General features: G+C 44.1%; 1 protein-coding gene and 1 long non-coding RNA gene across 3 annotated transcripts in view; one reads left to right on the plus strand and one right to left on the minus strand.

Annotated features, from left to right (window-relative positions):
- Positions 1 to 216: 216 nt before the first annotated feature.
- RFX3 (regulatory factor X3) overlaps positions 217 to 12,978 on the plus strand; it is a 162,766-nt gene continuing 150,004 nt past the window's right edge. The window contains exons 1-2 of the mRNA XM_039544162.1: positions 217 to 277; positions 10,306 to 10,348. Of these exons, the coding sequence (XP_039400096.1) occupies positions 10,324 to 10,348 (25 nt within the window). The 5' untranslated portion in view covers positions 217 to 277; positions 10,306 to 10,323. The remainder of the gene's footprint in view (positions 278 to 10,305; positions 10,349 to 12,978) is intronic.
- The window catches only part of LOC120407878, a 70,293-nt gene continuing 65,901 nt past the window's right edge, over positions 8,587 to 12,978 (minus strand). For both annotated transcript variants that reach the window (XR_005600296.1, XR_005600297.1), the window contains one exon: positions 8,587 to 8,637. This is a non-coding gene — a long non-coding RNA (uncharacterized LOC120407878). The remainder of the gene's footprint in view (positions 8,638 to 12,978) is intronic.

Below are 12,978 nucleotides of genomic sequence, written 5' to 3' on the forward strand. Positions count from 1 at the left end.
TCATTCAAAACACTTCTTTTTTTTATTTTCGGTTGATGTGCCCCTATCAAAAAGCATTTTATTAATGATTTATTTGTAATAATAAAAAACCCTAATATTTCTGTGGCATGTTAACCAAGGGAATTGTAATGTGTAAATCCTAATGTGAGCTGTGCTGTATGATTGACTAAGTAATATCTGATGTCACAATTGCATCACCCAACAATGAGCTAAGCACCAGGACAAAATCAGGATTCTAATCCAAATGAGGCATTTGTTGAATGGCCCGAAGTTCTGTGTAAGTAATGCTCTCTCTATCAATAGGTATAAGAAACTGGCCAAGGAATGAGACTTGCAACTAATTTCATATAGGTATGCACACAAAACTGTAAACTGCTAGATACGAATAGTACTCCTAACAGAAGATACAGTAGATCATCAGTTGGCGCTAAGGAAAGGGGTGTTTGATGCATCTTTTCCTTAGAGTCCTGTGTTAAAAGGGGCATACTTTTGATGAGTGGAGCATTTCACTATTAGTATGTTACATGTTCTCGGGATCTGCACTTGCTACCTGTGGGTTCCTAAGAATTTGAAGTCTGGTCTTTGACACTTTAAGCCCTACATGATTAAAGCCTGCTTGTTTGGGAGACTCTCTCCATGTGCTATTGCCAAGTTATAGCACTTAGTTACTACAATGCTTAGCACTTTAGATCTGTGGTTCTCAAACTTTTTTTTTCGTGGACCACTTGAAAATTGCTGAGGGTCTAGGCAGACCACTTAATGACCTTTCCAAATGATGTTTGTACTGTTAGCTAACTATTATAAAGCGCTTTGGATAAAAGCGCTATATATAAAAAAAACCCTTAATAATAATTAACTTTTTTTGTTCTAAAAATAAAAGCACACAACTCATATTTTAATATCACTAGTCTTACCTTTCTGATGTGATGGATGTGCCCTCTCTCCCGCACCGTGGCAGCCCCGGAGCTGGGAAGGAGGGCCATCTCTCCTGGGCAGCCGCAACTCTGGAGCTGGGGAAAGTGGTCTCTTTCTCTGGCTGCCGCAGCCCTGTATGTCCAAATTCCCCCCATCTCCTCTTCTCACCCCACTGCGCCCTCCCACCTGCCCCCTATTCCTCCCCAGGCCACTACCTCACATTACATGTGGGTCTTCTCCAGGGTCCAGGTACCTAATTAGTGGAGCCATACCTGCATGGGAACCTTAGAGGGAACTATCCGCAGGCCACCTGAATGGAGCTTGTGGACCACCATTTGAGAACCTCTGCTTTAGATAACGTACAAAATAAATTACGATCAGTGGATATGATAGCTCAGGAACTTCCTCGGTTTAAAAGGGAGGGGCAGCTGGCAAGGAGTTGTCCATGTTGGGGCTTGACGCTGAAATTCACTCCCTCACTTCTTTACTCCGAAATAGCCCAAATCTGTTGATGAGGGCATGCTGCATAATTCAATTTTGCTCAGTTTTCTGAGGAGGAGGAAGTTGGAGGAGAGCTGCTATTTCTTGGAGAGGGTAAGATATATTTTTTTAAGATTAACCTTTTTGGTTGATTATTTTTGACTTGAAGGTGAAGAAATGCAAAGTCTACTCACCTGTATAATAGGACAACTATGTAGCGAGTAGGGGAAAGGTTAGGGAATTAAGAAACATAACCAAACAATAATTACCAAGGTTTTTATGTTTTAAAATTATACTTGTTTGTTGTCTGCCTGTTGGTGCTGGTCTGTATTATCTTTTTAGATTGTAACTACATCTGATCAGGGACCATTTCATATTTTGGGTTTGTGCAGTGCTTGGCACAATGGTACCCTGATCCTGATTGTAACATTTAGGCCAGGGGTGGGCAAACTTTTTGGCTCGAGGACCACATCTGGGTGGGGAAATTGCATGCAGGGCCATGAATGTAGGGCTGGGGCAGGGGGTTGGGGTGCAGGAGGGGAGTGCAGGGTGTGGGAGAGGGTGAAGTGTGCAGGAAGGGGCTCAGGGCAAGGGATTGGGGCGCAGGAGGGGTGCGAGATGTACAAAGGGGCTCTGGGCAGGAGTTGGGATGCAGGGTGCAGGAGGGGGCTCAGGGTAGGGGGTTGGGGTGTGGGAGGGTGCGGGATGCGGCAGGGGGATCAGGGCAGGGGGTTGAGATGAAGGAGGGATGTGTTAGGAGGCTCAGGGCAGGGGGTTGGGGTGCAGGAGGGGTGCGGTGGGGGTTGCAGGTGCGGGGTGCAGAAGGGATGCGGGCTCTGGCCCGGCACTGCTTACCAGGAGCAGTTCCGGGATGGCAGTGGCACGCAGGAGGGCTAAGACAGGCTCCCCGCCTGCCTGCCCTGACTCCCCATCGCACCACGCCGCTCCCAGAAGCGGCCAGCACCATGTCCCTGGGGGAGAGGGGGGGCAGAGGACTCCACGCACTGCCCTCGTCTGTGGGTATCCCTCCGCAGCTCCCATTGGCTGTGGTTCCCTGTTCCTGGCCAATGGGAGCTGTGGGGGGGGCGGTGCCAGCAGGCGAGGGTGCCTATGGAGGGTGCCCTATGGGGGCTGCGGAGACGTGGTGCCGGCTGCTTTCAGGAGCGGCACGGAGCCTGCGGTGTCATGGGGATGGCAATCCATGGGCCAAATCCAAAGCCTGATGGGCCGGATCTGGCCCGTGGGCTGTAGTTTGCCCACCCCTGATTTAGGCACTAGTGAAATACAAATAATAAATGGTAAAACAAACTTTGTTCATGTGGCATTAAGGTTGCCTGGTGATAATTTGTTCCATTCCAGGACATTGAGTTCAGGAAAACTCAGTCTTCTGAAAACCAGAAAATACGGAGTTGAGGTAAACACCTATGCAGCCTTAACTCTGCCCCCAGGAGCTGGCAATATTCACTAGGAATTATCTACCTGCACTTCAGCTGCATTGACTGTGTTAGTTGTATCTGTATTCAATGGTGGCGAAATATTTTGGAGCAGCTTGGAAGAGCTGTGATTTTGATATAAAAAGATCTGGGGATTAGTTTGAGGAGCACCATAGAACTTTGATTGTGATATGAGGAGATCTGGGCCTGAGTCCCTTCTCATGTGCTATCAAAAGAAGGAGATGGATGTGTATTTTGAGGTTCTACTCTGCATCATTTCAATACAAAATTGTGTAGGTTGTATCAGTAGCATGGCACTAGGTCAGGGGTGGCCAGCCTGTGGCTCCGGAGCCACATACGACACTTCAGAAGTTAATATGCGGCTCCTTGTATAGGCACCGACTCCGGGGCTGGAGCTACAGATGCCAACTTTCCAATGTGCTGGGGGGTGCTCACTGCTCAACCCCTGGCTCTGTCACACTCCCTGCCCCCACTCCACCCCTTTCCACACCGTCCCCTGAGCCTGCCGTGCCTCTCCCCCTCCCCCAAGCCTCCTGCATGCCACAAAACAGCTGATGGGGAGGTGCGGGGAGGGAGGGGGAAGTGCCGATTGGCGGGGCTGTCGGTGGGTGGTAGGTGCTGGGAGCAGAGTGGGGGAGTAGATGGGGGGCTGCTGATGTATTACTGTGGCTCTTTGGCAATGTACATTGGTAAATTCAGGCGCCTTCTGTGGCTCAGGTTGGCCACCCCTGCACTAGGGCTTCTTGCCATGGGTATTATCAGTAGTGAGATGAGATATGAAAGCGGTCTCTGGATTAAAAAGTGTGGTATTCTGTCAGAGGAGTAGGCTCAGTGTTTTAGGGCAAGTAGCACCTATGCATCATAATGAAAAGACAGAGTGTATGTGTGTTGTGGGCACCCAAAGAGGGCAGAGTTAATGCTGTGTGGACATTAACTGTAACTCTGGATTTCTTGGTTTTCAAATATTTGAGTTTTGCTGAACTGGATGTTCTGGAAGAGCATGAACTATTACTGGTCATGTTAACTTTGCATTAATAAACTTTTTTGCCATTTAATTTACTAGGTTTTCAAACAGAAGGAAAAATGCTTGTTGGTCATTTAGATAGCTGTAATGTGGGGAGGAGGGATAGCTCAGTGGCTTGAGCATTGGCCTGCTAAACCCAGGGTTGTGTGTTCAATCCTTGAGGGGGGCCATTTGGGGCAAAAATATTTCTGGGGATTGGTCCTGCTTTGAGCAGGGGGTTGGACTAGATGACCTCCTAAGGTCCCTTCTAACCCTGATATTCTATGATTCTATGAATTCTCATCCAAATTTGTATCTGATATGCTAATGTGGCTAGGTAATAATCAGATGAGCTAACTTTTATATAGCTTTTTCAGCAGTAGATCTCATAGAACTTTACACCATCATCTGCATTTTACAGATGGGAAACTGAGGCGTAGAGAGCTGAAATTACTTGCCCCATCGTCACCCAGCAGGCCAGTGGCAGAGCTAAGAATAGTTCCAAGCCAAAGGTGTTTCCACTTCTAAGCCACACAATTACTATATGTTTTCTCTGTGCTCCTCCCCCTTCCTGTACATTTTGTTATACTGGAATGGGGATAATGGCCATGCATTGCAATGTATAGTTGCTTAACAGGGTGGGAGAAATCTCATCCATGGTCTATGTCCAAAAACCTTGACAGTTTTATTACATGGTTGTTGCAGTAACTATAAGCATGTGAGAGAAGACTGGTGTGTCTCTCTCCTTCTCCGTTCCCTACGATATGTAGCCTGCCCTCCAAAATGTCCAGCTCCCCTACTCCTTCCTGCCCCATAAAGCCATGAATTAGGGCTATAGAAGCCATTAACCTATAAGATATTACTCCTTGCTGTCTCCTGCAGCTGCCCTATCTTGCTGCTGCATTAAGCATAGCCCGAGCTGCACACTGAGCTGGCCCCTCACTCCAGATGTGATTCTTGCCCCTGCTTCAGCCAGGCTTGCCCAGGTCCAGTCCACCCCTCCTCCAATCCAGGCTCTTCCCCTGCACACTCTGGTGAGCCCCGTTATCTCACACCAGGGTGACGTGTATCTTAACTACTTACTCTCTGGATTTCAGATGTTTAAATTTCTGTTACCTTCATTAGCCCCATGCCAGATTCCAGCTTGGAGGGAGATGGGCTAGGATACCCAAAGAGGGTGTTCCCCAGATCCTAGAAAAGACAGCATGCAGGGAGAGGGGCTCAGACCCTCGCAGAGGGGGAGGACTCTCCCAGATCCTAGTATGCACACACGGAAGAGGAGATTTCAGTGACAGCCCATGTCACTCATAAACCCACAACAATTTCTGCTACCGCTCTAATTCTTTAACCCCTCCTGTCTTCTCCTCTTCTAGTTCCTCCCCTCTCTGCCTTACCTGACCTCACACAACCCCTCTTCCCTTCCTTACCACCCATTCACATAATTTAGCCCCTTCTGGATCCCTCATTGGAGACCCAAGCCCCTCTGCCTTTTGCCACCTACTTTTGTACTCCAATCATCCCTTCTCTCCTAGTGAGCATTTGCATGTGTAATTTATTTTCTTAACAAAACAAAACAACTCCCCCCCGCCCCAATAAAATCTTGATGGAAGCAGATTTTTGCAGATGTTAACAGTTCATTCTCAGATTTCTGCCCAGGGTTTGTTTCTGAAGTTACTAGAATCTGGGAAGATAATTAAATGCTCTTATTTCTGGAGTCTCTCTCTTGGGAACCCCTGGCTCAGATGCCTCCACATTTGGCTAATTAACCCTACCCTATGCTGCCATGAGGCTTGGCAAATGACAAGACAATTTGTATAAGCATGTGGATTTTACAGCACTTAGAGTCGTCCTTTAAATATCACTTAAAGGCTTTCCAACCTTAGCTAGAGGAGAGCATTATAATATTGCTCCTGAGGGAATTCTGTGCCAAAAAATTAAAAATTATGTGCACAATATTTTAAAATTCTGCAAATTGTATTTATCAATAAATAAATGTGGCTCCAGCATGGCAGTGGGGAGCACAAGCCACTGGCTGCATTGAGGTAGGAGAGCACCCAGAAGCCCCCACCTCCCCTGGTACAGAGACTTGGCAATGAGGTGCAAGGGCTGGGCTTGCCCCAGAAACACTCCGGGGCCCTGCCCCTCTGCGCCAGGTGCATTAAGTGAGGGTGGGCAGGCTCAGCCCAGCAGGATCCAAGTGTGGAAGGGCTCAGTGTGAGGGGATCCAGGTGTGGGGTCAGAGGTTTATGTGCGGGGCAATCTGGGTGAGGGCACCTCAGTGAGAGATCTAGATGCCCAGAAGCTCATTGGGGGGTTCTGGGGCAATGGGACTCTCTAGGTGAAGGTGATTGGGGCTCAGAGGGGGAGGGGGGAACTGGGTGTGGGGGTCTCAGTGGAGGGTCCAGGTGCTGGGGGAGTGGGGCTTGATATGTTGGGGGCTCATTGGAAGGATCCAGGTGTAGTGGAGTAGGGGTTGTCAGAGTGAGGGGTCGATGAGCCTGCTTAATGGGGAAGCCCCAGCTGCTACTGAGAGGATGCTCAATCCCACATTTTCCCTCCCCCTGACATATTCCATCTCCCCTTCCTCCCCACTGCCTCTTCCCCCCACCTCGTCACCCTCCCTTCCCCCATTTTCCTCACCCTCCCTTACCCAGTCCCACTGCGAGCACTCACTGTTGCATGGAATAGAAAACAGGAAGGCACCCAGCACAAAGTAGGGGAGCATGACTGGCACTAGGACCCAGGAAACGGCGTTCAGCTGCAGAGTCAGTGAAGCCCAGACACAGCCTCCTTCAGCTGGGCAGCTCTGCACTTGCAGAATGAGGGGGGGGGGGCAGTGGCATATAACCCCATGTGCACCCCCATGCCTCACCTCTGTCTGGAGGGGGGCAATCCTCCCCCCCAAAAAGTGCACCCATGATCTCCCATCGCCCTACCTCCCCATGCGGCTTCCCTTTGCTTCCCTGCTGTTTTCTGCAGGGAAACACAAGAAATCTGTGGGGGAGGAGGCACTTTCTGTGGGTGCGCAGTCATGCAGAATCCCCCCAGGAGTATAATAATGTCTGAAATGAGAGAGAGAACGGAGGGGAGGGTTTCCATACATCCATCAGCAGCATAGCATTCAGAGAAGTGTTAAATGACCCATTCATCTCAATGAGATGGTCTCAGCTGAAAGAGTTTGGACTTAAATACTGCCTGAAACAATAGCTCTGAGACATGTGAACTGCTCCATTAACGTCAGTGGGTGTTCCCTTCTCACCTCCCCAGTGTTGGAGAGTTTTTGATATATGTCAATCATACACATTCTCAGCTCCTCACCCCTTCTCAGTGTGCTCTTGCCTTGGTCCATGCTCTGAACTTGCCTGATCTAAGGCCCTCACTCAGGGCTTGTCTACAGTGGCACTTTACAGCGCTGCAACTTTCTCGCTCAGGGGTGTAAAAAAACACCCCCGGAGTGCTGCAAGTTTCAGTGCCGTAAAGTGGCAGTGTAGACAGTGCACCAGCACTGGGAGCCGCGCTGCCAGCACTGGGAGCTACTCCCCTCATGGAGGTGTTTTTTTTTCCTCAGCGCTGGTGCCGCGACTACACAACCATGTTAAAGTGCTGCTGCGGCAGCGCTTTAATGTTGCTAGTGAAGACATACCCTCAGAGGGACAAGGCTTCCCCAATCCTGTCCCACATGATGGGGGAAGACTGGAGGGAGAGGGGCTCAGACATTCCCAGAAAGTTAAGACCCCCAGAACTTGGCATACATGAGAGAGGCAGGGTGGGCAGGGTCCTATAGATTCTGGTGGGCACATTGGGGGGCTCAGATGCTCCCAGAAGGCCAGTGATCTCCCCTCCCCAGATCACATGAAGCAATTAGGGAGTGGGGCTCAGACCACCCCCAGAAAGGTAAGGGTCCTCCAGAAAATACAGGATAAAGATGCTTTCTGTCTTTTAGACTTTTACATAAGCAACACATTTTAGAAGTGAACAGTGCACTTACCCAGTCAGAAATTTAGTGTATCTGACAACTTTCTGTGCATGAAGAAATAGTAAAGAGAGAGACTCACCTGTAACTATGACAGACTCAGGTGTGAGTTTTTATGTTTTATTTTTGCTGTCTCTTCTCTGCCACCTTGTGGGCTAATTTATTTTCATTCCAGAATGGCATCTTGCTGCTTTTACTGAAGATGACTTTTTCTTTGTATTCTCATTGTCCTCTGTCCTGATTTGGTATATTCTGCTGCTGTTTTATGCTCTTTTTTATTTTCAAATTTGGAGTATAATGAAATTATTGCTAGCATTTTATATGCTATGGTAACATTAACAGAAAGCTGATCATTCAAACTTATGTAGGCATTTCTGTAATAGGCTCTAACTTACTGAATCGGTCATGCTGATAGCTATAAAAATTACAAGAATGGCTGTTGATGATTGGATCTTTGCTTCTTACTGATCTGCATGTGATGATTTGAAACAATCTTAATTACACGTGAACTTTTTGTAAGCACATATTTCTTTACTCTCCCATTGCGTACTCTCTTGGGTCCTCCCTATAAAAAGAATCAATAGCAGTCTTTAATTAAGGTTTACAAGTTTCATCAGTTTGTTTGTCAAGATAATTTAAGAATTAAGTTCAAAATGTGATCAAAGAAAATATACTGCAGGCATTAAAGCTTGGAGTAAAGCTTTTGCTCACCCATTCAACCCTCCCTTCCAGAAATCAAATGTATCAGTATATAATAATACCTCTCCTGACTCCCATGTAAAGTAATCGGTCCAACAGGAGTTGAATCTGTTCTGTTGAAACATATAATCAGGGAAAAGAGTTTTGATGGGAGTCAAAATGTGCTCAAATTTCTTCAGAGCATTCTATCCCAGTCTACTGCTTGGGTCAGTATATATCCGCAGATGGTTCAAAGATCAAGATAATGATTTGCATAAATATCAAAGTTCATCCTCAGTTTTTATGTTCTATTTATGCCCATAATCCTGTGTTTCATTATCCATCACCAACTGGTGTACCTGCTACTCGGGCCATTGATACAGACTTATATAATGCCAGTTTTAAAAATTCCTGCTGCTAATTTTGGGATTTTCATTTTATCTGTTATAGTTTAAGATTTTAATTGCCTTTCTGTGCATTTTTGGAATTCCAGTACAAAAATATTTAGATTTTTTGATACACATGAGATGGAAAATGGCTTTGAAGTTTGATACATTAATGTGCATCACATTATAGAAAGACAACACCAATGCACTGAACCAGGTCCGAAATCAACTATAAGGCTTTCTCACTTCAGCTAACTTTTGGCAAAGTCTGCTTAATGTGCATTGACAAAATGAGAAGTATCATTTTAAATTAGCCAAATGAATGAACATTCATATTCAAATCCAAAGTAATTGACAAATTGATAAATTGTCCTGAGCTAAGAATTGCATCTTTGCCCCCCACAGCCTTTGTTGGCTTAATGAAGGGGAGAGGGAGTTGAAGAGGGAAGATATCTGTGAGGGAAATGGACTGTTTAAGGGGAGCTGTTGGAAGTGGAGAGAAGAAAGCCGACATCAGGAAGGAATAAGGGAGTGGGAGCAGACTCTGAGTATGCTGCACTGTACAACTGTACATACACTGGAACTGGGATCTGGGGAGCAGGAAGGAAACTGGGAAACAGGGAGAGTTAAAGGGTAAGGTGAATCTCTGCCCCTCTAGTAAAATTATTTCTCATTTCCAGAGAAATGGTTAGAGTCAGAGAAGCACAACAGCATCAGCTTTCTTGAGCTAAGAGTGGATATGTTGGCTTGATAGTTTTCAAGAAATCTATATATGAAGGCACACAAATTTTACATCAGTAGTCTACATACATAAATAAGAAAAACAAGAAGCTCCTTCACTGGATGTTTTCAGAAGGAGGCTGGATAGCCATCTGTCTTGGATAGTTTAGATACAACAAATCCTTCATCTTGGTAGGAGGTTAGACTAAATGACCTTGGCAGTCCCTTCTAACCCTATGGTTCTAAGAAGTTTCAGCCTTCCAAAAGGCAATAATAGAGACTCAAATAGGCAGTCTGCTGCAACAGAGTTGATACAGGCAGAAAGTAGTCGTCTATCCATCAGGTCTATGTACATAAGGGGCATCCACAATTAAAAATAATAATAATTTTAAAAAAGGATTGGCCATAGCAGCAACACAGAACAGGAAATATTAAGGAATGATTACTCTGAGTGTCAACAATTTTCAGTCTCTAAAGCAGATGTGGATGGAACACCAAAATAAAGCTTTGTTTTTTAAGGGGCAAGGAACCCAAAGTCAAGGGAGAGAATAAGCTGTAGGAAGCACGGTCAAAAGATATTTTGTGTCTATTGCTACTAATACTATTTGTAGGTCAGCTAATACATAAAATAAATGCAGCAGAAGCATATATAATAACCAATCAAATATGACCTTGATTTTTCTAATCCTACTATAGCTATAGAAAGTTTTCATCATGAGTGATCTCTCTATCAAGCACAGTAAGTCTCAGTCAGGGCACCTGACACAGATTCATTGAAGGAGCTTTCCCCTTATTAGATTTGTTTTGTTTTAGAAAGAAAATTCATATTTAAAGCTAAAATTTTATCTTTAATTTGTATTGAAAATATATGACGCAATAACCTGAACTCTAAATGTGAGCCTTAAAGGTGAGCTGTAAGTACAAACTGTTGTTACGTCCTGAAATAAGCTGAATGTCCTCATTGAACAACCAATAAAAATACATTCAGCCTAGAAGTTTACCCCTTCTGTGAAATTTTCTGGCTGTTTGTTGTTGGGTAATGGATGAATAGTATAAGTGCAGTTACAGAGTTTTTGCATATTCTGGTTTGGGTTTAACAAGCAAGGTGATGATGTTGGATTTCATGGAGCGGGGAAAATGTTTTAAAGAGGGTACAGTAAAAGTTATTTCTTTGCTCAATGTCTCTGCAGTTTAGTAAGAGAAAGTATTCAGCGTACATGTCAGAGCTTAAGCAGACTTTCATTTTATCATTGCAGTTTCAATTTTCAGTTTTTCTTTTCCCAATGCACATTGCAACCTTTGCTTTATTTAATAATTGAACAGAGGTGCTTCTTCTAATCATCCATAAAGTATATTTTTGCAACCAACGGTTTTATGAATTTAGATTATTTTTTAAACATTACTTTGCATTGAGAGGCTTTACATCTGTCTATATTTTGGTTATCCTAATTACAGAATTAATATTATAAGTATATTTTGGACATCAGTGTCTTTGAAATATTACAATGAATTGTTTTTGAAAAAGGATACAAATCTATAGTTTTTATGTCTCAAGTATTTCTGCTTCACTGTTCTACAGGATGATTAATATTTTATAATGAAATTCTGTTTTCCAAGAAGAAAAAACAATCAGGGTAAAATATGAAAAATGTTTTAGTTTGTCCAAGGCTAATGTTGACTTAAATAGGTCTAGGTCTTCATGGTTGACAGCTGCAGATAATTAGCTTTTTCTTCCTTAACAAAGAAAGCAAATGGAGCCGCAAGACATTCATTGCCTTTTCTGTCATCATCATAATAATGTATGTATTTAACTTCTGCATTTCTTTAAATTGATTTAGTGCTAAGCTGCCTATATTACATATAATGGGAGTGACAAGTGAAAGCTGCAAAGTATATTTGTGCTGCAAGAGGGAGAATGATTGACAGCTAGGTTCTTCTTTATAAGAAACAGCAATGTTTCAGTGCTTTATTTTTTTAAAATCCTAAATATATCATTCTTAACACTGTGGAGTTTAGAAATAAATTTTGAAAAAGGGTTGCCATTTGCACTTCTCTTAGTGTGGAAACAACAAAGGTAAAATATTCTAAAAGATCTTCTTCAGTTGTGTAAGATGTTCTAGCTCTATGCCAGCTCTGCAAATTACAGAGAAAAGAATATGGATTTTGGATTGCTAAAATAACATTTTTTTTCCCCTCATTCCTAATTGATTGAAAATCTGTCTGCTTGAAAGAAAGCAAGTAATAATGACAAAACCAATGCAAATACATAGACATGAAAAGCATAGGGACATAATAGTTTGATTTATGTTAAAAGCATACCGTTATGATACGAAGCGTGCAAGACCTTTGGTTTCTTTTCTGAGAAAGAGATATGGGGTCCATTTGTGTATTTTATAAGTCACAAGTATAAAACGTATGCTTGCTTTTAGTTTTACTTACTTTACTTGGAGAAGAAGGATGGTTGAGTGGTTAAAATGCTAGACTGGGACTTCAGAGATCAGCATTCAATTCCCTGCTCAGCTCCAGACTCCCTGTATATGACCTTGGGCAAGTCTGAGATACCTCAGTTGTGTAAAATGGGGATAATAGCACTTCTTTGAGTGACCTCTATGCATTCTCACTCTTGGGGTGTGCCAGCGGTGCAGCTTGGACAATAAAACGGTTTGTAGCCCATTGGAGCACTCTCTTGCCTCCTTCTGCCTGTCCCTTCACTTTTCTTGAACATTCTGAGAGAGAACCTATAAACGGGAACGTGGTGCTTTGCCTCCCTTAGTTCCCTTCCAACTGCAGTGCCAGACTGACTGGAGTCTCTCCAGATCTGACTCAGATCCACCTCTTCAAGCAACACCATGCCTTTAGCTAGTTTTTAGTCATAGTTAATTAGGATTAGTACAGTATAATTGCTTTGTTTTACTCCAAAATATTTTTATTTAAATTTGTAAAGATCCATTTGGTTCTGCCCCTGGTGCAGGCTCCCAGATCCCATGGTGGATATGAAAGGAAAACAGCTAGACTTTAAGAGATGTGCCTCTTGTCCTGTCATATTTCCTGCCTCTGATGCCCATACTAGGTGTTTGGGGGAAGGAATGCAAGCCAAATTAGGAAAAGAACAAGTTAAATAAATATTTAGATAAGTTTGTGTTCAAGTCAGCAGGCTCTGGTAAAATTCATCCTAGGGAGCATTAAGGAAATAGCTGAAGCAATCTTGGAACCATTAGCAGTTATCTTCAAGGACTCACAGATGGACAGGTGAGGTCCCAGAGGACTGAATGAGAGCAAACATAGACCTACCTTTAAAAAGGGGAACACAGAGGATCCAGGGAGTTCTAGACCAGACAGCCTAACTTTGGTACCTGGAAACATGTTGAA

The sequence above is a fragment of the Mauremys reevesii genome, linkage group 6 (assembly GCF_016161935.1).
Source record: "Mauremys reevesii isolate NIE-2019 linkage group 6, ASM1616193v1, whole genome shotgun sequence".
Classification (NCBI taxonomy): Eukaryota; Metazoa; Chordata; order Testudines; family Geoemydidae; genus Mauremys; species Mauremys reevesii.